At 43.9% G+C, this 27751-nt stretch overlaps 1 protein-coding gene across 4 annotated transcripts; it reads left to right on the top strand.

The window, feature by feature from the left end:
* The first annotated feature begins 12618 nt into the window (after positions 1–12618).
* Positions 12619–27739, top strand: LOC129862310 (uncharacterized). 4 transcript variants are annotated; one of them, XM_055933820.1, is made up of 11 exons: positions 12619–13169; positions 18385–18709; positions 19330–19423; positions 19887–19974; positions 20201–20525; positions 20738–20831; positions 20934–21021; positions 22150–22474; positions 25172–25265; positions 25364–25451; positions 25654–27739. In XM_055933820.1, exons 2-11 carry the CDS (start codon positions 18430–18432, stop codon positions 26260–26262), a joined length of 2085 nt encoding a protein of 694 aa, XP_055789795.1. In that variant the 5' UTR covers positions 12619–13169; positions 18385–18429; the 3' UTR covers positions 26263–27739. The 4 variants fall into 4 exon arrangements, with proteins under 4 accessions (XP_055789795.1, XP_055789794.1, XP_055789797.1 ...); XM_055933819.1 differs by having other exon boundaries at positions 18358–18709; XM_055933822.1 differs by lacking the exon at positions 18385–18709.
* Positions 27740–27751: the final 12 nt, after the last annotated feature.

The raw sequence follows: 27751 nt of genomic DNA, 5'->3' as shown, positions 1-27751 counted from the left end.
CACTAGCAAAAAAGCGCAAGGCCACACAAACCATTTGCTCCACACTCAGTGCATGGCTCCGTGCAGTGCGGTGCTTAATCCTGGGACCCAGTAGTCTGCATAGATACCTGATGCCATCTGCAGAAAACCTGTATCTTTCATATAGATGGTCATCAGGGAAGGCCAGTGGGTCCAACCGGTCCCTGAAGACCCTTTCTCGCCTGAAGGCTCTCCTCAGCACAAGTGCTTCTTCATCCACCACATCTCGCACGAATGGGCATGCCATTGTCAGAGCAGAAAGGAACACACAATTTTGGGCCTTCATATAGGCTAGTGGCCACACCTGGTGCTGGGGGGGTGGGCAAAAGAGGGCGATGCCTTATAACGATGACTTGGTTGTACTGATTGCTGGGAAAATAAAAAAAACCTTAGAAAGATGCCACCGTCCTGTGTGCTCACAATAAGAGCTCATATGTCATGGCTCACTTGACTTTACGAGAATATATCTAATTTTTATTTTGAGCTGTGTCATCTTCTTGGAGCTGGGGGAGGAAAGAAAAATAATGATTAATACATTTGTGTTACAGTTAGCATACAGTGTACATTGAAGGCATATCTCACCTCCCTCTCAAGTTTTTTTATTTCAAGGTCCAGTTTCCTAATTGTCCTCTTTTTTATTTCGGACTCCAGTGCAAGATTTTCCATCTTTTTCTTCTTGTACTGAATGTCTATGTCTGCCAGTTCTATTTGGCGCCGGAGGTGGTTGCCATACAACTTTCTGATAGCTTGTGAGCTCTGTGAACACAATACAATTAGCGCAGATGGAATTTGGCAGGATGTGGTGTCCTTTTATTAATACGCACTATGTTGCCAGGCTGGTTTTCCCACTGTATAGCATCTGGGTCCTGTAAAATAAATTAGATTTTTTGATTTTGATGAGGACTCCTCACTATTGTAGAGTAAATAGTACTTTCACAGTCTTAACATGATACCTCATGCCTTCTGGAATCCAGAGAGATGGTCTCCTCCTCATCATCGTCTCCATCATGTGCTGTTGCTGCTGCACTGGGGCCTTCACCCTATCACATTTAATCGGATTCATATTGAAGCTAGTAGACAAGACATGCCAGGCCTACAGTATGCCTTTGATGGAGTACTCACTGGATCAGCATCGTCTGGTGCTTGTGCTGGTGGCTCTAACAGGAACACAGTGCTGCCAGACACTGCAAGGCAATAGGTAAACCAAAGTCAGACAGTCCAAATTGATTCAATATGAATGTGGTTGTATCCCATGTAGAGATGGAAGGACATACCTTGAATGAAGCGGGTGGCATCTTGGGAGGAACCTATGCTCGTCTCTTTCCCCCCAGGGATCCCCTCTAAGACGGGCCTGCCTTTATTTAGCTCCAAGGCCATGTCCTCTGCTGGGGTAAGGTCAGCCTTTGGTGACCCACCACCCGTGCCTTGTCTGTGGGTATTCTTTTTCACTGCTAAAACAGTACAGACAATGTGTGAGCAGGCACCTTCTGGGTACAATATATGCTTGTGCTTTGTTAAATATTAGTCAGGGACCATACCATTCTGCAGAATGTTCTTGTATTTGATTTTGACCTGCTGCCATGTCCGTTTTGGCCCGTTCATGTTTAATCTACACACACACACACACACACACACACACACACACACACACACACACACACACACACACACACACACACACACACACACACACACACACACACACACACACACACACACACACACACATTTAATGGAGTCACACTGCAAAAAATTACTTGGTATTTTTGTCTTGTTTTCAGTAAAAATATCAAAAAATGTATCATAGCTTTATACAGTGTGATGGAGTTACTTTACACAATTTCACTCATATCTGCAGTGCATTTCAATAAAAAATTTAACCGTTTCATAATTACAGTACAACTGCATTTTTGGAAAAAAAATATTTGAATTGTAATTGTGATGTTTCAGCGGAGCGGTGACTGTGTAATTGTGCACTACTTACGCATTCAGGCGGTCTGCAATACTTTGCCACGCTTTTTCTCTTTGCTTTATCACTGTGGCGGTGTTGCCTTTCTTCTTAATTATATCTTTTACCTCCTCGTATGCCTCCATGAGGATTTGTGCTTCCGACGGGGAAAAGTACGCGGCTCTAGTTGCCATGGTAAATCAGTTAATCTGTGATCTGTGGCGGGGTCTATTTGAGTGAGCCGTGAGCGCGCACCTATCCAGGATTGGTTTCACCGGGTTTAATGAATCCGTGTCTGCTCATCCTGGCTTGGTCTTTGTGCAACCAATTAAGCCTGGACGCACATGTTTTGGCTTCATTGAGCTCAGCTGAGTCATTTATCCCGGATGTCTTAATTCTACTTTTGTGCAACAGGCCCCTGGAGACAGATTTTTTCCCCCTCTCGCTTTGCCTCTTCATCCCCGATTAAGTGTTTACTGAGGGGATTCTATTAAACTGACCCAGGGTGCACTGGGCTATGGCCCATCACGTGACCGGCCGAAGGCTGTGAGGGAGGCGAGCCCTTCTTCTTTGGAGTTTAACTGCGGTTGGCATCCAATATGTTACATTACCGCCCCCAACTGGACTATAAAATAAATAAATAATGCTTTGTAATACAAAATGGGAAAAGAAATAGGTTAAAAATAATAATAAAGATACCCTCCCTTCAAACTAACCCTACACTCATTAAAAACCCACTACCACATTCCCCTACTTTGACCCTATCAACTCCTGCACCATGCCAATGGCCTGGGAGGACGGGACACCACCACTCAACATACCCTGTAACTTCTGAGGTCAAATCTCGTATACCAAAATACTTCTCTGCAGCTACCACCACAACATCTATTTTCTGTGGTTTATGTTCCATTTCTGCGGTACAGTTGATAACCATTGCTATGAACACTAAGAAGCCAACCTTACTTAAGTAATAATGCCCTCGAAGCCAGTATTTGTAAGATATATTGGCCAATATATCCTCCAAACACCAGCTTTGAGGGCATGATCACTTTTATACAACGGGTTACCAACATATTCAAATAATGATTTACATATTTTTATTACATATTTTATTTTTTTGAATTCCTTCTTCCTTCAACAAGATGTAGTCTCGACACAAATCTAGGGTTGCTACCCTAACTGGTTGGTCGTTCATTCTATCGGTTCGTTTGCCAGAGACGCAACCCAGTCTTTAAGTATTTTTGTTCTGCATCTATGGAACCAGTCGTTCGATCTAAATGTTCTATTGCCATACTGGCTGGCAACATTCTTCTCCCATGGTTGCTAGCTAGCCAACTACGGCTAATTTACAGTCATGTCAAACAGTGCAGCCAGAATAGCACCATTCGCCTCAGTTATGTTGTCAACAAGGTAGCAGGATCTGTTGTTCAGAAACATAACCGAGGTAAAGACAGTTTCAAGTTGGATATTCGCACTTTCAAACCACTTGAGCCACAGACTCCAAATAAGTGTCACGATGTTGGAAAAATTGCGCAAAACACTGCACAGGTCTTATTTTCACGATTTGGACATTCATTCGCTTTCCAAAGCTAATAAACATTTGGAAATGTGAGCAGCATTAAGTATTCCTAGTTGAATTAGTTAGGGAGCGTAAACAAAGTACAAACTTTTGTTACATTTGAATTTCAATAGCTCCTTGGTCATGTGACCTACTGACCTCAACCAAGGTTCAGAATGTCCACTAACTACCCTTCTATATTGCACACCCTTTAGTTTGTCCATTTTCCCCTCACTCGATTAAAAAAATGTTTTTTTCAAAATGTTACATTTCAATAGCTCCTTGGTCATGTGACCTATTGACTTCAGACAAGGTTCAGAATGTACACTCAGTGAGCCCACACATTGCACACCCTTTAGTTTGTCCATTATCTCACACGTTTTTACATACATTTTTCAAACTTTCTAATTTCAATAGCTCCTTGGTCATGTGACCTACTGACCTCAAACAAGGTTCAGAATGTACACTCAGTGGGCAAGTCAGATCCGTAACTTTGGGATAAGGATTGGCTCTAAGGGCTGAGTCGGCCGGGCTGGGGTGCGAAGCGGGGCTCGAGCCGCTCTGCCTCCTCTCGCCACCGTTAGAAGTTCGTTGTGCGGTCTCCTGTGCGTGGTCTCGCAAGTGGCTGCATGCGGGGGTTCTTCGGGCTGGTCTCCGTTGGCGGGCAGAAAGCGGACCGGTGGGGGGTTGGGTCCAGCGGTTGGTGACAGTGACTCTGGACGCGCCCCGGGCCCTTCTTGCGGATCTCCCCAGCTACGTTGCTAGCCGGCCCTTAGAAGCTGACTTAGAACTGGTATGGACCAGGGGAATCCGACTGTTTAATTAAAACAAAGCATCACGAAGGCCCGAGGTGGGTGATTTTTGCCCAGTGCTCTGAAGAAATTCAATGAAGCGCGTGTAAACGGCGGGAGTAACAAGGACTCTCTTAAGGAGTCCTTAGCCTTAGTAAGGGAGAAAACGAGGTAGCCCTCTAGTAGGGCTCTTCCAATCCCCCCCTGTATGTCACCTGTTTTCAGGTGTCGATAACATACGCAAAGAGAGTCCTGCAGATGGGGATGGCTGTTGATAGTTAACGGAAGGCAGCAGTCGGTCCTGGAATATGGGACTTTCGGTCAAGCATGAAAATGTGATGGTGGTTCCACCAGACTCAATGATTTGCTGCGGGGCTCTTGTAAACGAATCCTGACCTTGACAGGAAGCCAATCAGAGAATGATGGCTCAAACCTATCCCTGGCTTTGGCTGGGAGGGGGGGAGTCAAGTCCTGGGGACGGCTGATGAAAGTGTACTACTGGCATCAGTCTTATCACAGAGCGGCTGTGGTGAAACGTTTAAACACGCGTCCCTGTATACTTAGCTAACTGTAAACCGCAAAGGTGTCAATCGAACGCTGGCTTCGGCTGGACCCGCTAACAGTGGAGCACTAAATGGAGATGGAATGTGCTTAGCAGTTATGGACACTGCCAGGTCTCAGGTCCGCCTGGGTGCGGGACTCTACACATTCTATATGAGGGCTCTCCTCCACACTCCTTGGAGCATGTAGCGTGTGCCTTACCATTAGCTGACACTACCAAGCCTTAGGCTTGCCTGAGTGCGGGACACCACACATTGTAGGTGGGGAGGTCTCCTCTACGCTCACTAGACTCGAGGCAGAGACTAAACCCATTGGCCCCACAGTGATAGGGCATTGAATGGATCTGGATCATGCCCTACGAAGTGGGGAGAGGTATCTCCAGCTTGTCTGGGGAGGGAGGCCTACATCTGATGTGGGTAGTACCATCCACACCCATTGATTTGCTGCAGACCCATAAAATGGACAATGTGAAGCCTAGGTTCCCACTGGGCACGGATCACTGAATGTCAACTTGATGAAATTCAAAGGAGCATATCCACCTGTCGCGGTCGCACTCAAATCACACAAGCAAGCACATTTGGTGTATGTGCTTGGCTGAGGAGCCAATGGTGCGAAGCTACCATCTGTGGGATTATGACTGAATGCCTCTATGTCAGAATCCCTCCTAAACGTAACGATACCGTAGCACCACAGATCTTCGGTTGGCCCGGGATAGCCTGCCTCTTTTGGCAGGTGAGTAGAGCTGTTTGTGACGGGGTTGGGGTGCGGCCGGATGAGTTACCGCCCCTCTCCTGATGCGCACCGCATGTTTGTGGTGAACATGGTGCTAAAATCACTTGCAGAAGATCTGATTCTGGGTCAGCGTTCCGTAAGTAGCAGAGCAGCTCACTCGCTGCGATCTATTGAAAGTCAGCCATCGATCCAAGCTTTTGTCGGGGACGGAAGGCGTCTTCCTCTACCATCCTCCTTCTTTACTTATGGGTTACCAGATGTACGCAGAAGGGCCAGGGGCCAAAAGTGTGAGAGAGTCCAAGCAGGCAGGTAGAAGGCGTAAGACATTAACATGGGTCTCTGGATAGGTAGGGGGCTAGGTGGTGGTCACCCATCCACCCCGGGCCAATCCTCTGGTGGGACTGTGAATCAGGTTGGGGCTCGCTGTGGAAGTCAAAGGGTCACCAGGTGCACGAGGAGGTGCACTCAGGTGCACGAGGAGGTGCACTCAGGTGCACTCCATCAAGGCAGGGGGCACTCAGAGTCCGAGCAGGGGCGGCCGGACACGGAGGCCATGGAGTTTATTTAACTAGGCAAGTCCGTTAAGAACAAATTCTTATTGGGACTGTTTGGGACAAATTCTTATTGCCTGTTTGGCCCTGTCCAGGGCTATCGTCGGATGGGGCCACAGTGTCCCCCAACCCCTCCTGTCTCAGCCTCCAGTATTTATGCTGCAGTAGTTTATGTGTCGGGGGGCTAGGGTCAGTCTGTTATATCTGGAGTATTTCTCCTGTCTTATCCGGTGTCCCCTGTGAATTTAAGTATGCTCTCTCTAATTCTCTCTCTCTCTTTTTCTATCTTTCTCTCTTTCTTTCTTTCTCTCTCTCGGAGGACCTGAGCCCTAAGACCATGCCTCAGGACTACCTGGCCTGATGACTCCTTGCTGTCCCCAGTCCATCTGGCCGTGCTGCTGCTCCAGTTTCAACTGTTCTTCCTGCGGCTATGGAACCCTGACCTGTTCACCGGACATGCTACCTTTCCCAGACCTGCTGTTTTCAACTCTCTAGAGACAGCAGTAGCGGTAGAGATACTCTGAATGATCGTCTATGAAAAGCCAACTGACATTTACTCCTGAGGTGCTGACCTGTTGCACCCTCTACAACCACTGTGATTATTATTATTTGACCCTGCTGGTCATCTATGAACATTTGAACATCTTGGCCATGTTCTGTTCTAATCTCCACCCGGCACAGCCAGAAGAGGACTGGCCACCCCTCATAGCCTTGTTCCTCTCTAGGTTTCTTCCTAGGTTCTGGCCTTTCTAGGGAGTTTTTCCTAGCCACCGTGCTTCTACACCTGCATTGCTTGCTGTTTGGGGTTTTAGGCTGGGTTTCTGTACAGCACTTTGAGACATCAGCTGATGTAAGAAGGGCTTTATAAATAAATTAGATTTATTGACAATGACGGCCTACCCCAGACGACGCTGGTCCAATTGTCTGCCGCCCTATGGGACTCCCAATCACGCCGGATTTGATGCAGCCTGGATTCGAGCCAGGTACTGCAGTGACACCTCTTGCACCGAGATGCAGTGTCTTAGACCTCTGCGCCACTCGGGAGCCCCACTCAGAGTCTCTGAGTGGAAAAAAGTGGACGGGTTACCAACTGCACAGAGACTGTTTCGGGTTACCAGGTGCACGCGGTTCCTGACAGCTGAAATATAGACGCCTTAGTGTCCGGGGAGGGGTGCTTAAGTGTGGTTGCCCCGGTTTGCCTGATGGGCAAGGTTATGGAGATGGCTGAGCCCTGGCCGGGACGCGGTGATAGGTGATACCCAGTGAGAGGGGTGTTGACCGGGTAAGGAGAGTAGGTGTAGAGGCCCGGAGGTCTGTAGTTCCAGGGAGTAAGCTATACACTCTCAGGCCCAGGGAGAGGGCAGGCAGGCGGCAGGGAGTGTAGGCATAGAGGCCTGGAGTCAGAGGTCACCATGTCAATGGGTGCCTGCCTGGAAGTCAGGAAGGCCCAAGTGAATAGGTGTGTGAGTGACACTGTCCTTCAGGGGAACAGAGCAGGCAATTAATGTAAAATCGTGTGAGATGAAAATGGACAAACGAAAGGGTGTGCCATGTATAAGACTAGTCAGTGGATATTCTGAAAGTAGTTTGAGGGTTGTAGGTCACATGACCAGGGAACTACTGAAAGTTAAAACGTTTAAAAATTAATGTAAAACCAGGTGAGATGAAAATGGACAAACTAAAGGGTGTGCAATATAGAAGGGTAGTCAGTGGATATTCTGAACCTTGGTTGAGTCCAGTATGTAACATGAACAAGGAGCTATTGAAATTAGAAAGTTTGAAAAATGTATGTAAAATCTTGTAAGATGAAAATGGACAAACTAAACAGTGTGCAATATAGAAGGGTAGCCGGTGTACATTCTGAACCTTATTTGAGGTCAGTAGGTCACATAACCAAGGATCTATTGAAATTAGAAGGTTTGACAAATGTACAGTGGCTTGTGAAAGTATTCACCCCCTTGGTATTTTTCCTATTTTGTTGCCTTACAACATGGAATGAAAATGTTATTTTTTGGGGGGGGGTGTATCATTTGATTTACACAACATGCCTACCACTTTCAAGATGCAAAATATTTTTTATTGTGAAACAAACAAGAAATAAGACAAAAAAACAGAGAACTTGAGCGTGCATTACTATTCACCCCCCCCAAAGTCAATACTTTGTAGAGACACCTTTTGCAGCAATTACAGCTGCAAGTCTCTTGGGGTATGTCTCTATTAGCTTGGCACATCTAGCCACTGGGATTTTTGCACATTCTTCAAGGCAAAACTGCTCCAGCTCCTTCAAGTTGGATAGGTTCCGCTGGTGTACAGCAATCTTTAAGTCATACCACAGATTCTCAATTGGATTGAGGTCTGGGCTTTGACTGGGCCATTCCAAGACGTTTCCCCTTAAACCACTCGAGTGTTGCTTCAGCAGTATGCTTAGGGTCATTGTTCTGCTGGAAGGTGAACCTCCGTCCCAGTCTCAAATCTCTAGAAGATTGTAACAGGTTTCCTCTCAAGAATGTCCTTGTATTTATCACCATCCATCATTCCTTCAGTTCTGACCAGTTTCCCAGTCCCTGTCGATGAAAAACATCCCCACAGCATGATGCTGCCACCACCATGCTTCACTGTGGGGATGGGGCTCTCGGGGTGATGAGAGGTGTTGGGTTTGCGCCAGACATTGTATTTTTCTTGATGGACAAAAAGCTTAATTTTAGTCTCATCTGACCAGAGTACCTTCTTCCATATGTTTGGGGAGTCTCCCACATGCCTTTTGGCGAACACCAAAAGTGTTTGCTTATTTTTTTCTTTAATAAGCAATGGCTTTTTTCTGGCCACTCTTCCATAAAGCCCAGCTCGGTTGAGTGTACTATGGACAGTCCTATGGACAGATATTCCAATCTCCACTGTGGAGCTTTGCAGCTCCTTCAGGGTTATCTTTGGTCTCTTTGTTGCCTCTGATTAATGCCCTTCTTGCCTGGTCCATGAGTTTTGGTGGGCGGCCCTCTCTTGGCAGGTTTGTTGTGGTGCCATATTCTTTCCATTTTCTAATAATGGATTTAATGGTGCTCCGTGGGATGTTCAAAGTTTCAGACATTTTTTTTATAACCCAACCCTGATCTATACTTCTCCACAACTTTGTCCCTGACCTGTTTGGAGGGCTCCTTGGTCTTCATGGTTCCGCTTGCTTGGTAGTGCCCCTTGCTTAGTGGTATTGCAGACTCTGGGGCCTTTTAGAACAGGTGTATATGTACTGAGATCATGTGACATATCAGGTGACAATTAGATTGCACAGAGGTGGACTTTATTTAACTAATTATTTGACTTCTGATGGTAATTGGTTGCACCAGGTGTTATTTAGGGGCTTCATAGCAAAGGGGGTGAATACACACCGTTAAGGTCGGAAGTTTACATACACTTAGGTTGGAGTCATTAAAACTCATTCTTCAACCACTCCACAAATTTATTTAGTTTTGGCAAATCGGTTAGGACATTTACTTTGTGCATGACACAAGTAATTTTTCCAACAATTGTTTACAGACAGATTATTTCACTTATAATTCACTGTATCACAATTCCAGTATGTCAGAAGTTTACATACACTAAGTTGACTGTGCCTTTAAACAGCTTGGAATTCCAGAAAATTATGTCATGGCTTTAGAAACTTCTGATAGGCTAATTTACATTATTTGAGTCAATTGGAGGTGTACCTGTGGATGTATTTCAAGGCCTACCTTCAAACTCAGTGCCTCTTTGCTTGACATCATGGGAAAATCAAAAGAAATCAGCTAAGACCTCAGAAAAAAATTGTAGACCTCCACAAATCTGGTTCATCCTTGGGAGTAATTTCCGAATGCCTGAAGGTACCACGTTCATCTATACAAACAATAGTACGCAAGTATAAACACCATGGGACCACGCAGCCATCATACCGCTCAGGAAGGAGATGCGTTCTGTCTCCTAGAGATTAACATACTTTTGTGCAAAAAGTGCAAATCAATCCCAGAACAACAGCAAAGGACCTTGTGAAGATGCTTGAGGAAACAGGTAGAAAAGTATCTATATCAACAGTAAAACGAGTCCTATATCGACATAACCTGAAAGGCCGCTCAGCACGGAAGAAGCCACTGCTTCAAAACCGCAATAAAAAATACAGACTATGGTTTTCAACTGCACATGGGGACAAAGACTTTACTTTTTGGAGAAATGTCCTCTGGTCTGATGAAACAAAAATAAAACTGTTTGGACATAATGACCATTGTTATGTATGGAGGAAAAAGGGGAAGGCTTGCAAGCCGAAGAACACCATCCCAACCGTGAAGCACAGGTGTGGCAGCATCATGTTGTGGGGGTGCTTTGCTGCAGGAGGGACTGGTGCACTTCACAAAATAGATGGCATCATGAGGGAGGACAATTATGTGGCTCTATTAAAGCAACATCTCAAGACATCAGTCAGGAAGTTAAAGCTTGGTCGCAAAAAGTTGTGGCAAAATGGCTTAAGGACAACAAAGTCAAGGTATTGGAGTGGCCATCACAAAGCCCTGACCTCAATCCAATTGAACATTTGTGGGCAGAACTGAAAAAGCGCGTGCGAGCAAGGAGTCCTACAATCCTGACTCAGTTACACCAGCTCTGTCAGGAGGAATGGGCCAAAATTCACCCAACTTATTGTGGGAAGCTTGTGGAGGGCTACCTGAAACGTTTGACCCAAGTTAAACAATTCAAAGCCAATGCTACCAAATACTAATTGAGTGTATGTAAACTTCTGACCCACTGGGAATGTGATGAAAGAAATAAAAGCTGAAATAAATCATTCTCTCGACTATTATTCGGAAATTTCACATTCTTAAAATAAAGTGGTGATCCTATTTGACATAAGGCAGGGAATTTTTACTAGGATTAAATTTCAGGAATTGTGAAAAACTGAGTTTTAATGTATTTGGCTAAGGTGTTAGTAAACTTCTGACTTCAACTGTATGCACACACCACTTTTCCGTTTGAATTATTTTTCAATATTTTGAAACAAGTTGTTTTTTTCATTTCACTTCACCAATTTGGACTATTTTGTGTATGTTCATTATATGAAATCCAAATAAAAATCTATTTAAATTACAGGTTATAATGCAACAAAATAGGAAAAACGACAAGGGGGATGAAGACTTTTTCAAGGCACTGTATGTACAATCTTGTGAGAGAAAAATGAACAAACTTAAAGAGTGTGCAATATAGAAGGACAGTCAGTGTACATTCTGAACCTTGGTTGGGGACAGTAGGTCACATGACCAAGGAGCTATTGAAATTATAAAGTTTGAAAAATTCATGTAAAATTGTGTGTGATGAAAATGGACAAACCAAAGGGTGTGCAATGTGTAGGCCCACTGAGTGTACATTCTGAACCTTGTTACATTGTTTACATTCTAAACAATGAAAACATAGAAAAATTCATGTAAAATCACCTGAGATGAAAATGGACGAACTAAAGGGTGTGCAATATAGAAGGGTAGTCGGTGTACATTCTTGTAGGGCTGTAGGTCACATGACCAAGGAGCTATTGAAATTAGAAACATTGAAAAACATTGAAAATGAATGTAAAATCATGTGAGATGAAAATGGACAAACGATTGTGCTATATATATGGCTACTCAGTAGATATTCTGAACGTAGTTTGAGGGTTGTAGGTCCTAAGACTAAGGTTATTGAATTTCAAAAATGAACAAACAAAAGGGTGTCCAATGTGTAGGCCCACTGAGTGTACGTTATGAACCTTGTTTGAGATGTGTGGGTCACATGACCATTGGATTTAAAAATGTAAATAAATAATTTAAAATAGTGTGAGATGTAAACCGACAAAAAAATGTGTGCAATGTGTGTCTACGCCATCGGGTTAGCTAGAACCAGTTTTGAAAGTTTTAGGAGTAATGGTCACTATGTTGATGGTCCCTAACTGCTGTTGGTGGATGTAAGGAAAACTACAGGCGAATAAACAGCCATCACCAACACAAAGAGGCTGCTGACAACATACAGACTTGAAATCATTAGCCACTCTAACAAATGGATCCCTAGTCACTTTATTAATGCCACTTTAATAATGAGGTTTACATATCATGTATTTCTCATCCCATATGTACATACTGTATTTTAGACCATATATTGCATCTTGCCTATGTCACTCGGTCATTGCTCATCCATATTTATATGTACATATTCTTATTCCATCTCTTTACTTAGATCTGTGTATTAGGTAGTTGTTGTGGAATTGTTGGATTACTTGTTAGATATTGTGGCACTGTAGTAACTAAAAGCACAAGCATTTCGCTACACTCGCACATCTGCTAACCATGTATGCGACCAATACAATTTGATTTGATTACTCCACTTTTGTTTTGAGCCGACATCACTGTCGGGCAGAGCGGGGCAGCCGGCTCATGCCCGGGAGACAGCCCGCTTCCAAAACGAATGCAATCATCTTCCACGCGTTGCAAAGTACGCCTGCCCGGGCCAGATTAATAGAATCCCCTCACTAGCCAGCTTGTTAAATAGAAGAAAAACGGCATAACATCTCGTTAAATGTTGTACAACCTGTTCTATTTGGTACCAACTCGACATATCCCTAACACATGGACGAATTTACTGCGAGATGAAAGGATGAAATTGTTTTGATTGTTATTCTGTTAGTGGGTTGGGTTATCTGAGCTAGCTGCTTGCTACCAAAACGTTAGCGGCCACTATCGCCTGCCTAGGCTACGAAAACGTTAGCTGCTAGCTAAACAACGAATCAAGCGCTGGCAAATCCAAAGTTCTTTGTTTCAACAAACTGCACCTTGAAGAGAAAAATATTATCAAACTCAACGAGATGCTGGCTGCAGGATAGCTACAACTACCTACTCAGCTATTCTTATAGTAAGCTCACTGGATGAAAAGCTTTTGCACGGGCACGCTCCTTCCTGTAAGTGTTCACTTCTCCATTCTTTAGCTGGCGCAAATGGTGGACCCACTTCACGTCACGGATAGCTCTTATAAAAGTGAGTAGCTAATGTTATTAGCTAATTTCCCTTGTCTCATTTAGTTAGCTGGCAGAAGGTAAATTGTAACGTGTGCAATTGCAGGTTGTTTTGCTAGTAAAGTCATTTATTACGTGGATTGTTTTTATCAGCTGTGCCTCCATCCGTTGTCGAGATCTATAGCTTGTTATAGACAAGGTGATTACAATACAGTGTGTTTTGTTTACGATATCTGAAAAGGACGCCAAGAGGTTAATAGAACTCTGTTCCTCCAATGAGGTTATTTTCACAGGAAAAATAAATGCTGCCAAGGTTGCCTGGAAGTATTATTATTATTTTTTTAACCAGGTAGGCCAGTTGAGAACAAGTTCTCATTTACAACTGCGACCTGGCCAAGATAAAGCAAAGCAGTGTGACACAAACAACATCACAGAGTTACACATGGAACAAACAAACGTACAGTCAATGACACAATAGAAAGTATTTATACAATGTGTGCAAATGAGGTAAGGCAATAAATAGGCCATAGTGGCGAAATAATTACAATTTAGCAATTAAACACTGGAGTGATAGATGTGCAGAAGATGAATGTGCAAGTAGAGATACTGGGGTGCAAAGGAGCAAAAAAATTATAATATGGGGATGAGGTAGTTGAGTGGGCTATTTATAGATGGGATATGTGCAATGATCTGTGAGCTGCTCTGACAGCTGATGCTTAAAGTTAGTGAGGGAGATATGCGTCTCCAGCTTCAGTGATTTTTTTAAATATATTTTTTTGCAATTCGTTCCAGTCATTGGTAGCAGAGAACTGGAAGGAAAGCCAGCCAAAGGAGGACTTGGCTTTGGGGGTGATCAGTGAAATATACCTGCTGGAGTGCGTACTACGGGTGGGTGCTGCTATGGTGACCAGTGAGCTGAGATAAGGCGGGGCTTTACCTAGCAAAGACTTATAGATGACCTGGAGTCAGTGGGTTTGGCGACGAATATGAAGCGAGGGCCAGCCAACGAGAGCATACAGGTCGCAGTGGTGGGTAGTATATGTGGCTTTGGTGACAAAACAGATGGCACTGTGATAGACTGCATCCAATTTGCTGAGTAGTGTTGGAGGCTATTTTCTAAATGACATCGTCGAGGATCGGGAGGATAGTCAGTTTTACGAGGGTATGTTTGGCAGCATGAGTGAAGAATGCTTTGTTTGGAAATAGGAAGCCGATTCTAGATTTAATTTTGGATTGGAGATGCTTAACTTCTTTCGGCTGAGATCCCGTTAACTGGATCGACTTGACAACAGCCAGTGAAAGTGCAGGGCACAAAATTCAAACAACAGAAATCTCGTAATTAAAATTCCTCAAACATACAAGTATTTTACACCATTTTAAAGATAAACTTGTTGTTAATCCCAAAACTGTGTCCGATTTCAAAAAGGCTTTACGACGAAAGCACACCATCTGATTATGTTAGGTCAGTACCTAGTCACAGAAAAACACAGCCATTTTTCCAGCCAAAGAGAGGAGTCACAAAAAGCAGAAATTGCGATAAAATGAATCACTAACCTTTGATCTTCATCAGATGACACTCATCGGACTTCATGTTACACAATACATGTACACTGCTCAAAAAAATAAAGGGAACACTTAAACAACACAATGTAACTCCAAGTCAATCACACTTCTGTGAAATCAAACTGTCCACTTAGGAAGCAACACTGATTGACAATAAATTTCACATGCTGTTGTGCAAATGGAATAGACAAAAGGTGGAAATTATAGGCAATTAGCAAGAGACCCCCAAAAAAGGAGTGATTCTGCAGGTGGTGACCACAGACCACTTCTCAGTTCCTATGCTTCCTGGCTGATGTTTTGGTCACTTTTGAATGCTGGCGGTGCTCTCACTCTAGTGGTAGCATGAGACGGAGTCTACAACCCACACAAGTGGCTCAGGTAGTGCAGTTCATCCAGGATGGCACATCAATGCGAGCTGTGGCAAAAAGGTTTGCTGTGTCTGTCAGCGTAGTGTCCAGAGCATGCAGGCGCTACCAGGAGACAGGCCAGTACATCAGGACCGTTTGAGCAGACATGCACATTTGTGGCCAGCTGGAGGTCATTTTGCAGGGCTCTGGCAGTGCACCTCCTTGCACAAAGGCGGAGGTAGCGGTCCTGCTGCTGGGTTGTTGCCCTCCTACGGCCTCCTCCACGTCTCCTGATGTACTGGCCTGTCTCCTGGTAGCGCCTGCATGCTCTGGACACTACGTTGACAGACACAGCAAACCTTTTTGCCACAGCTCGCATTGATGTGCCATCCTGGATGAACTGCACTACCTGAGCCACTTGTGTGGGTTATAGACTCCGTCTCATAGTACCACTAGAGTGAGAGCACCGCCAGCATTCAAAAGTGACCAAAACATCAGCCAGGAAGCATAGGAACTGAGAAGTGGTCTGTGGTCACCACCTGCAGAACCATTCCTTTTTTGGGGGTGTCTTACTAATTGCCTATAATTTCCACCTTTTGTCTATTCCGTTTGCACAACAGCATGTGAAATTTATTGCCAATCAGTGTTGCTTCCTAAGTGGACAGTTTGATTTCACAGAAGTGTGATTGACTTGGAGTTACATTGTGTTGTTTAAGTGTTCCCTTTATTTTTTTGAGCAGTGTATGTTTTGTTCGATAAAGTTAAAATTTATATCCAAAAATCTTAGTTTACATTGGCACGTTATGTTCAGTAATGTTTTGCCTCCAAAACATCCAGTGATTTTGCAGAGAGCCACATCAATTTACAGAAATACTCATAATAAACATTGATAAAAGATACAAGTGTTTTACATGGAACTTTAGATAAACTTCTCCTTAATGCAACCGCTGTGTCAGATTTCATAACTTTACAGAAAAAGCACACCATGCAATAATCTGAGTACAGAGCTCAGAGACCAAAACAAGCCATACAGATACCCGCCATGTTGTGGACTCAACAGAAGTCAGAAGTAGTATTATAAATATTCACTTACCTTTGATGATCTTCATCAGAATGCACTCCCAGGAATCCCAGTTCCACAATAAATGTTTGTTTTGTTCGATAACGTCCATAATTTATGTCCAAATACCTCCTTTTTGTTTGCGCATTTAGTTCCAAAATCCAAATTGATGACGTGCAGGCCAGACGAAATGTCAAAAAATTCCATTACGGTTTGTAGAAACATGTCAAACGATGCATAGAATCAAGCTTTAGGATGTTTTTAACATAAATCTTCAATAATGTTTCAACCGGAGAATAACGCAGCTAACTCTCATGGGGGCGTGCCTGAGTGAGCTCGTGGCACTCTGCCAGAGCCCTGACTCAAACAGCTCCCATTCCCTCATCCTTCACAGTAGAAGAAGGTTCTAAAGACTGTTGAGGTTCACAAGGTTCTAAAGACTGTTGAAATCTAGTGGAAGCTTTAGGAAGTGCAATATGACCCCATAGACACTGTATATTGGATAGGCAAACCTACAAACCTCAGATTTCCCACTTCCTGGTTGGATTTCTTCTCAGGTTTTTGCCTGCCATATGAGTTCTGTTATACTCAGACATCATTCAAACAGTTGTAGACACTTCAGAGTGTTTTCTATCCAAATCTACTAATAATATGCATATCTTAGCTTCTGGGACTGAGTAGCAGGCAGTTTACTCTGGGCACCTTGTTCATCCAAGCTACTCAATACTGCCCCCAGCCATAAGAAGTTAATGTGAGTCTGGAAGGAGAGTTTACAGTCTAACCAGACACCTAGGTATTTGTAGTTGTCCACATATTCTAAGTCAGAACTGTCCAGAGTAGTGATGCTAGATGTACGGGCATGTGTGGGCAGAGGTCGGTTGAAGAGCATGCATTTAGTTTTACTTGCATTTAAGAGCAGTTGGAGGCCACGGAAGGAGAGTTGTATGGCATTGAAGCTCATCTGGAGGTTAGTTAACACGGTGTCCAAAGAAGGGTCAGAAGTATACAGAATGGTGTCGTCTGCGTAGAGATGGATCAGAGAATCACCAGCAGCAAGAGTGACATTGATGTATACAGAGGAAAGAGTCGGCACGAGAATTGAACCCTGTGGCAGCCCCATAGACTGCCAGAGGTCCAGACAACAGGCTCTGATTTGACACACTGAACTCTGTCTGAGAAGTAGTTGGTGAACCAGGCGAGGCAGTCATTTGAGAAACCAAGTCTGTTGAGTCTGCCGATAAGAATGCGGTGATTGACAGAGTCCAAAGCCTTGGCCAGGTTGAATACGACTGCACAGTATTGTCTTTTATCGATGGCGGTTATGTTATCGTTTAGGACCTTGAGCGTGGCTGAGGTGCACCAATTACCAGCACTGAAACCAGATTGCATAGCGGAGAAGGTACGGTGGAATTCGAAATGGTCGCTAATCTGTTTGTTAACTTGGCTTTCGAAGACCTTAGAAAGGCAGGCAAGGATAGATATAGGTCTGTAGCAGTTTGGGTCTAGAGTGTCTCCCCCTTTGAAGAGGGGGATGACCACGGCAGCTTTCCAATCTTTGGGGATCTCAGACAAAACAAAAGAGAGGTTGAACAGTCTAGTAATAGGGGTTGCAACAATTGCGGCGGATCATTTTAGAAAGAGAGGGTCCAGATTGTCTAGCCCAGCTGATTTGAAGGGGTCCAGATTTTGCAGCTCTTTCATACCATCCGCTATCTGGATTTGGGTGAAGGAGAAATGGTGGAGGCTTGGGCAAGTTGGTGTGGGGGGTGCAGAGCTGTTGACCGGGGTAGGGGTAGCCAGGTGGAAAGCATGGCCAGCCGTAGAAGAATGCTTATTGAAATTCTCAATTATAGTGGATTTATCGGTGGTGACAGTGTTTCCTAGCCTCAGTGCAGTGGGCAGCTGGGAGGAGGTGCTCTTATTCTCCAAGTATGTCAGGGTTGGTGTAGGAAATTGTATACACCAGTATACCACAACCAGGTTTATATCTATCTTTTAACGGTGCAGTGCAATTCTAAGGGGATTGGGTCTTGATAGAAAGCTGACAGCTGACCAGATTGCCAAAAAGTTGGAAAATCTGAAGACCAGATACCAGGTGAAGTGGGCTTGTGTTCTTAGAAGACTGAGATTTGGGACTTCTAAAAAAGTGTTTACTGATATTGTCAATATTTACTGATCATGAAGTCAAAACAAAAAAGCCTCATCCCAGCCATAGTCCCACTTTTGTATTTGTCTTTTAGGACTTAAAATACATTTTTCTTGGCAAGGACACTGTTGCTACCAGCATAGCCTCCTGGCCCTGGTTCCAATTTATGGGCGAGGCCATGGAAGGACGCCTCTTCAACAGCGCCCAAGTTTTGGCAGTGGCATCTTTGGCTGGTGAGGCTCCAGGTTCTTCCTCACCATTAACCAACGAGAGAGGACAGGGGGTTGACGGTGCTGACATTTTGGAGTTCTTGATCAAAACTGAGATGGAGGACAGTGTGGGGACAGAGAACTTGGAGGACAATGCAACAGTTAACACTGATGCAACTCAGACTGAGGGCCCTACTACTATGGGCTGGCGAAGAATTTCAGAATGCTCGTATAAAAGTAAGTGAGTTGGGGATACTCTGATTCTGTTGACCATTCAAATTATTTCTTCAACCTTACTTTGACCAGGAGGTCTGTTTAGTCCAGGGCTCTCCAACTCTGTTCCTGGAGAGCTACCATCCTATAGGTTTTCAGTCCAACCCCAGTTGTAACTAACCTGATTCAGTTCAACTAATTATTAGAATCAGGTGCCGTAGATTAGGATGGATTGGAGCAAAACCTACAGGACAGTAGGTTTCCAGGAAAGGGTTGGAGAACCCTGGTCTAGACTCTGGTCTTTTAAGGTTCCCTAGTGGCGCAGCGGTCTAAGGCACTGCAGCTCAGTGCTTGATGCCTCACTACACACACCCCGGTTCAAATCCAGGCTGTATCATAACCGGCCGTGATTGGGAGTACCATAGGGTGGCACACAATTGGCCCAGCATCGTCCTGGTTTGGCCGGTGTGGGCCGTCTTTGTAAATAAGAATTTGTTCTTAACTGACTTGCCTATAATACTTTAATTGTAGTTATTGGTTGTTAGCAAGCTTGCTGCAAAAAATGGTGTTATTTGATACATGGTAATATATGCTCAATCTGATGTACCTGATTCATATTACTGACATTGGTTCCTGCTTATCAGTGACAGAGCAGGAGACGGAGAGAATGATAAAGCTGCGTGCCGTGAATGAGGCTCTCTTCACAGGCAGAAAACATACTGCCAAGCCTGCCTGGAGGTGAGTATGTTTGGGAAGGACATATACAGACCATAGTTTGGCCCAGCACATCCTGTGATTATGTGTCCCGAATCCACCTCCAGCTCCTTTGCACTTATGTATGTCTAAAAGGACTGGATAGGTGTAAACAATATGGTGATAAGTCTTTCTAGCTCGACTTGGAGCTATTACCATATTGCTTATACCTATTTTATAATTTTGTTAACTGCCCTAAATGAGAATTAGTTTGCAAATTGTTGTCTTCGGCATTTTTGTTTGTCTCTCACAGGAGGCTGCTGAGAGGAGGACGGCTCATAATAAGGGCTGGAATGGAGTAAATGGAATGGTATCAAACACATAGAAACCATGTATTTGATGAGTTCGATTACCATTCCATTGATTTCGTTCCAGCCATTACTATGAGCCCGTCCTCCCCAATTAAGGTGCCACCAACCTCCTGCGTTGTCTCCATGTTTTCCTGTAGAGCTATTTTGAATGAATTGGGCCTTCAGGGAAAGCTGACTACTGACCAGCTTGCCAAAAAGTGGGATAACCTCAAGAGGCGATATAAGGTAATGTGACAGTGACGGCAGTACTCAACTAGCGTATTTGTGTGTTTCATTTTCATTCTTCAATTATTTTGTGTAGTGTATAAGAAACATTCCCAAAGTTTCTTGAAGTTATTCTTGATCCACAATGTATCGCTCTCTCATCACCTCCTGCACACATCTCTTCTCAATTCCACTCCACACTGCTTTGTCCACTGAACCCAGACACTGTGTTCCTCTTTTGGTGCAGGAGTTGAAATGTCCAGCCCGCAGCATGGAGAGCAACCCAAATTCCTGGCCCTGGTTCTACCGCATGAATGATGCCATGGAGGGACGATTCGCTGGCTGTGCCCCCATCCTGACGCCAGTAGTAGAGGAGGGTGATGAGGAGTTTGAGCCCTCTCCACCACCAGGGAAGAGGGCTCGTCGGACGCCAGGGAGGGGGGGGATGTCTGAGTTCTTGACAGAGTCTGAGATGGATGAGCTGGTGGAAACGGAGGAGAGGAATGGAGCAGCCGTCTTCCAAGGGGCCACCATAGGGGAGTATCACACAGCCACAGAATTCTCATATAAGCGTAAGTGATGATGTTTTGCCTTTCAAAGGGACTATTTGCTCAAAATACAAATCAATATGATTTTCCACTTTCTTGGAATGGTATGGGTCGACCCAGACAGTTTTTAAAGTGCATGTTTGACTTATTGGCAATAAGCTAACTAGCAACAAGTTACTTCGATAACAATTCTTTGTGAAGAATAACGCTAGTTGTTATATTTGCTTGATTTACAGTGACTGAGGAGGACACCAAGAGATTGATAGAGCTGCGTGCTTCCAATGAGGCTCTTTTCACAGGGAAGAGAAATACTGCCAAGCCTGCCTGGAGGTAAGTTAGCTTGTGTTGGAAGAAACTATTTGGCTAAATAAAAATGTGATCTTTCCAGTCAATGTACTCAGTTTATTTTATACCTCCATTATTTCTCTGTAGGGCTATAGTAAAAGAGATGGGCCTCGCAGGAAAGTTGTCTGCTGACCAGGTTGCCAAAAAGTGGGACAACCTGAAGACAAAATTCAAGGTATTGTAACTAGTGTGTGTCCATGTACATTTTGTCCATTATTTTTCTCACCCTGTTTATCAGGGGCTGTGTGTGTACTTGCACATGTACACTGAGTGTACAAAACATTAGTAACACTTTACCTAATATTGAGTTTCACCCTCTTTTGGCCTCAGAACGGCCCCAATTCATCAGGGCATGGACTCTACAAAGTGTCAAAAGTGCTCCACAGGGATGCTGGCCCATGTTGACTCCAATGCTTCCCATAGTTGTGTCAAGTTGTCTGGATGTCCTTTTGGTGGTAGACCATTCTTTTTATATATATATATTTATTTTTTATTTGTATTATATATATTTCTTTACTCCCTTTTTCTCCCCAATTTTGTGGTATCCAATTGGTAGTTAGTCTTGTCTCATCGCTGCAACTCCCGTATGGACTCTGGAGAGGCGAAGGTCAAGAGCCGTGCGTCCTCCGAAACTCAACCCAACCAAGCCGCACTGCTTCTTGACACAATGCCAACTTAACCCGGAAGCCAGCCACACCAATGTGTCGGGGGAAACACCGTACACCTGGTGACTGTGTCAGCGTGCACTGCGCCCAGCCCGCCACAGGAGTAGCTAGTGCGCGATGGGACAAGGACATCCCTGCCGGCCAAACCCTCCCCTAACCCAGACAATGCTGGGCCAATTGTGCGCCGCCCCATGGGCCTCCGACAGGTGGTGGACCATTCTTGATACATACGGGAAACTGTTGAGCGTGAAAAACCCAGTGGCGTTGCAGTTCTTGACACACTCAAACCGGTGTGACGGACACCTACTACCATACCCCGTTCAAAGGCACTTTTGTCTTGCGCATTCACCCTTTGAATGGCACATGTACATAATCCATGTCTCAAAGTTTAAAAATAATTATTTAACCTGTCTCCTCCCCTTCATCTACACTGTTTGAAGTGGATTTAACAGGTGACATCAATAAGGGATCATAGCTTTCACCTGGATTCCCCTTGTCAGTCTCATGGAAAGAGGTGTCCCTAATGTTTTGTACAGTCAGTGTATATGTACATGGATGCTCGTATGTGGGACCAGAAGATGGATAGGTCACACTAAGTGATATCTCCTAATAAGTTTATATCTTCTCTTATCCCTTAGGACTTGAAGTATCCGCCGCGTGGCATGGAGAACCAGAGCACCCCTGCCTCCTGGCCTTGGTTCCAACTCATGAATGATGCCTTCGAGGGCCGACTGGCCGCGAGAGCCCCCAAAATAACTCCCATATGGATGAGCGAGGAAGACTACTTGTTTGTATCCTCGCCAATGCCTACAGAGAGAGACCCGTGTCCCATGCCAGAAAGGAGTGAGATTTCTGAGCTGGAAGAGGGAATGAGACCAGAGGGGACAGAGGTGGATGGAACGGTTACGTTCTTAGACGCCAGTGGAGAGGAGTGCCCCACACCTGTGGAATTCTCCTATAAAAGTCAGTGTCATTCCTTCATTCTTCATGTCTCTGAATGTTCTTTTCAAGGAGGATAAAATATACTTTTAGAAGTCAAATTTCATGAGTTAAAAATTGATTAATGTTCTCAGGTGTATATGAACTAGGGCTGTCCCCAACTAAAATAAATCTTGGTCGAACGAGAGTAGTCTTTTCTTTTGAGCAATCGATTGGTCGAAATGTAAAAACATGTACTTTTCCATATATAGACACACCCTATATGTTTTAATAAAATCAACTATATGTACTGAGCTTGTCTGATGCTTTAAGCTTGCTGTTTTATTAAATAATTAAGTCACACAAATGACTCAAGGGAGCCAGAGATCAAGATAGCCTAACCAGAAGGGGGAAAAATTTACTTTTCCCGACCTTCCTCCTCCCGCTGCTGCCGAAGTTGCCGGTAATAGGTGACACCAGGGGTCGGCAACCTTTTTCCATTTGGAGTGACAATTTATCTTACCATTTCTATCCATCTGTGTGCCAGTTATGATTTTTCATTTGCACATTTTTGTGGAACAGATTCATTTAATTTATAGTCTTTTGTATCTCAAAATCATGGTAATGTGGTTAATCTAAATTCTAGCTAACAAACAAATAAAAACATGGTAGCCTGCAGGTAGAAAATATCCTGATAAATATACTATAAATCACATTGGCTACGCATGGCTGTCTGCAACGAACTTGAAACATATATCAACTGTGTCCGGCCCAAGGCCCACGCTAGCAAATTTTCAACATTGTATAACAAATACTGGGCCCTCAGTTTCCCACACCAGTGAGCTTAGGACAGACACGGCTGTAGGCTATTTGTGCAAGGGATAATAAGTCATCAAGTATTTTGAAGTTTACACTGGATCAGAGCATTACATTTTTCCCATTCAGGCCGAGTGGTTATCAAAAGGGAGAGAGCTGGAAATATTTGTCAAATACATTGAGGAACTATTCTCATTCTCAATGGAATCTAAAAGAGTTGCTGTTTGAGTTGAAGACATTTTTAATTTGAGAAGCTCCACAGCTCAATAGTGGGGGTGAGTTAAGACAATCAGAAATACTATCCAACATCCCCAAATAGGCACATTTTATAGGCCTACATTTGCGCACAAGTCAGGTAGCCTAGGCCTACTTCTATATGCGTAATCAGGTGCACGTCCTTACTCAACATTGACAGGAGCACTCCAAACAAAAGACAATGGGAAAAAAATGGACAACTTCTAAATGTTAAGAAATAAACCAAAACTTTCTCACAAGTGTAGCATAGGTTGTGAGCTCTGCAAACAACGTTTCCACTCCGACAATGAGAGCGCTTCACGACTGTAATAATAGTATTGAATGCATTAACAGAAATTACCGTAACCAAACAAATATGGTAGATTAGAAATTATGTGAATTAAAGTAAATGTAGGTTACTACTGGTGATTATATGTAATGGGGAATTGATAGACACTAACAATCAAAAGGGCAAACAATTCACACAAGGCAGTTATGAAACAATAAATGTGCACGAAATGACGGGAGAGACGTGCTTTGTGCATCTTAGCCACACTCCCCTTTTCCTTGGATAGTGGCATCCCCGCGGCTTCCTTAATGGATTTAGTCCACTGAGACCGGCGCGAATCAGACATGTCAAGTGTGCCATGAAAAAATCGATATATTTGCGACTGCTCAACGTAGGCTCTTGGCCGGCCGAGATTTTATATCGACCAAACAATCAACCAGTTGACTAAATGCGGTCAGCCTTAATATGAACCATATACAATGCCTTCAGAAAGTATTACTCCTTCAATTATTCCACATTTTGTCATTACATTCTGAATTCAATGTTGATTCATATTTTTTTATCACCCACCTACACACAATACCCTATAATGAAGAGTGAAAATATGTTTAGAAACTTTTGCAAATGTATTAAAAATAAAATACAGATCTAATTTACATAAGAATTCACACCCATGAATACTTTGTAGAAGCACCTTTGGCCGAGATTACAGCATGAATTGTCTTGTACAGTGCATTCGGAAAGTATTCAGACCCCTTGACTTTTTTCACATTTTGTTACATTTTAGAATAAGGCTGTAATGTATTACATTTAAATGTTTTCCTCATCAATCTACACAAAATACCAAATCATGAAAACCGGTTTAGACATTTTTGCAAATGTATATAAAAAAAAATGTTTTTAAACATACCTTATTTACATAAGTATTCAGACCTTTTGCTATGAGACTAAAAATTGAGCTCAGGTGCATCCTGTTTCCATTGATCATCCTTGAGAAGTTTCAACAACTTGATTGGAGTCCACCTGTGGTAAATTCAATTGATTGGACATGATTTGGAAAGGCACACACATGTCTATATAAGGTCCCACAGTTGACAGTGCATTTCAGCAAAAACCAAGCCATGAGGTCAAAGAAATTGGCCGTAGAGCTCCGAGACAGGATTGTGCCGAGGCACAGATCTGGGGAAGGGTACCAAAAGAATGGCTGCAGCTGTGAAGGTCCCGAAGAACACAGTGGCCTCCAACATTCTTAAATATAAAAAAATAAATTTTGATTTCAGGCTGTAACAACAAAATGTGGAATAAGTCAAGGGGTATGAATACTTTCTGAAGGCACTGTAGGCAACAATCAAGAAAAACATTTTGGCTAAGAAATAGAAACTTTATTTTTGTTTTGATGACAGTGACAGAGCAGGATACGAGGAGGCTGATTAAGTTGCGTGCGGCCAATGAAGTTCTCTTCACTGGGAGGCGAAATGCTGCCAAGGCTGCATGGAAGTGAGTAGGATTTAGTATGAAAGTAAATGTCAATGACGAAGCACTAAAGTCAGATATGCATAATCAACACTGATCACATTGGTTATTTTTGTGTGCAGGGCCATTTTAAAAGAGTTGGGTCTCCTGGGAAAGGTGTCAACTTACCAGGTGGCCAAGAAGTGGGATAACTTAAAAAGAAGATATAAGGTAAACTGTCAAGTGTTTCTGGCAAATTTCTGCAACATGAAATAATCAAAGTGTAAGTAGATCAAATCAGAATGTTTATATTGAAGGACCAATCCTTAATAATGTCCATGCATTGCTCAAACACTTTCACCCATCTGAAATCTGCTCTGTTGTTTGTATTCTACACTGTGGTCACACTTGTCCCCTGTTGTTCCCTGAACAGGACTTGAAGTACCCTCCTGTGGGCATGGAGAGCATAGCAGACAACGCTGCTTCCTGGCCATGGTTCTACCTCATGAATGAGGCCATGGAGGGCCGCCTTGCTGCCAGCGGACCTGTCTTGACCCCTATAACGGAGGGTGATGACCCCGAGCCTTCCCCTTCACAGTCCTCTCGAAATAGAGGATGCCCGTTGCTGGAAAAGGGTGACATCACACTGGAGTACGAACAAGAGATTTATGTGGACCCCACCATAGAGGAGTGCCACCGGGCCACAGCGGAATGCGAGAGTGCACTGATAGAGGAGAGGTTGGGTAGGGGGCCAGCAGGGGGCACTGCTGCTCAGAAGTCTGTGACACTGGAGAGAGAGTGGGAGATGGTGGAGAGGGAGAGGGCAGCGATAGAGAGGGATAGAGCGGCGGTAGACAGAGAGCGGCAGTGGCTGGAGAGCGAGAGAGCCAACTTGGCAAGAGACAGGATGCTGTTGGAACAGGACATGGCGGCATTGGGTAGAGAGAGAGAGGCCTTTGAGAGCCAAAGGGCAGCAGTGGTGATGAACAGTGCTACAGGGGTGCACACTGGACACGTCAACCACTGTGGGATGGGGATGTAGACTTATGGTATTAACTGCCTTGGAAGCCAAGGACTGATCAAGAGCCTTCAAGTTATTTAGAGAAGACTTTTCAGCATGTTTTCACCTTATTGGCTCGAGATTAATCAAATCAAATTTATTTATATAGCCCTTCTTACGTCAGCTGATATCTCAAAGTGCTGTACCTAGCCTAAAACCCCAAACAGCAAGCAATGCAGGTGTAGAAGCACGGTGGCTAGGAAAAACTCCCTAGAAAGGCCAAAACCTAGGAAGAAACCTAGAGAGGAACCAGGCTATGAGGGGTGGCCAGTCCTCTTCTGGCTGTGCCGGGTGGAGATTATAACAGAACATGGCCAAGATGTTCATAAATGACCAGCATGGTCAAATAATAATAATCACAGTAGTTGTCGAGGGTGCAGCAAGTCAGCACCTCAGGAGTAAATGTCAGTTGGCTTTTCATAGCCGATCATTAAGAGTATCTCTACTGCTACTGCTGTCTCTAGAGAGTTGAAAACAGCAGGTCTGGGACAGGTAGCACGTCCGGTGAACAGGTCAGGGTTCCATAGTCGCAGGCAGGACAGTTGAGACTGGAGCAGCAGCACGGCCAGGTGGACTGGGGACAGCAAGGAGTCATCATGCCAGGTAGTCCTGAGGCATGGTCCTAGGGCTCAGGTCCTCCGAGAGAGAGAGAAAGAGAGAGAATTAGAGAGAGCATACTTAAATTCACACGGGACACCGGATAACAGGAGAAGTACTCCAGATAAAACACTGACCCTAGCCCCCCGACACATAAACTACTGCAGCATAAATACTGGAGGCTGAGACAGGAGGGGTCAGGAGACACTGTGTCCCCATCCGATGATACCCCCGGACAGGGCCAAATAGGCAGGATATAACCCCACCCACTTTGCCAAAGCACAGCCCCCACACCACTAATAAATGTTTTACACTCACAAGAGAACGTGCTTTCTTTGATTTGTGATTGATACATTCCAAACATCTAAACGTAATGGTTTATTAAACTAACCAGTGACAGAGACTTTAATCTATAACATTGTGGACTTGTTTTAAATGTCATTTGAAAATTTCTCTTTCTTTTGACAGAACAGGCTAATGATGTCATGTAACCCTTACAGTGTTTGCGGTGTGACTCATCTCAATGACCTCATCCTGTCTTTTCAGTATCGGTTGCAATTATATTGTAATATAAGACAAAATTAGCACCATAAGTGAGAGAACTGAATTTGTTATAGAAGTGTTAACTTTTTATGTACTGACTACTTTTCTCTAATGTGAAAGCTGTTTCCATTTTCAAACAATGAATATGCTATAAATTACTTCCCAAAAAGTATGGAAGTGAAATATTGTTTGAGAAATCAAATCACAGCATGACCAAAGCTCAAGTGAGAAATGTGACGGAATATATTTTTTGAGGAAATAGTACCCGCTCAACAATTGTGTATAGCCTACAATAAAAAGGACCATACTCTGCTCATGATTTTCTTGTTAT

This window comes from Salvelinus fontinalis, chromosome 9 (genome assembly GCF_029448725.1).
Source record: "Salvelinus fontinalis isolate EN_2023a chromosome 9, ASM2944872v1, whole genome shotgun sequence".
NCBI classification, from domain to species: Eukaryota; Metazoa; Chordata; class Actinopteri; order Salmoniformes; family Salmonidae; genus Salvelinus; species Salvelinus fontinalis.
This window is presented reverse-complemented; position numbering and strand designations above follow the sequence as displayed.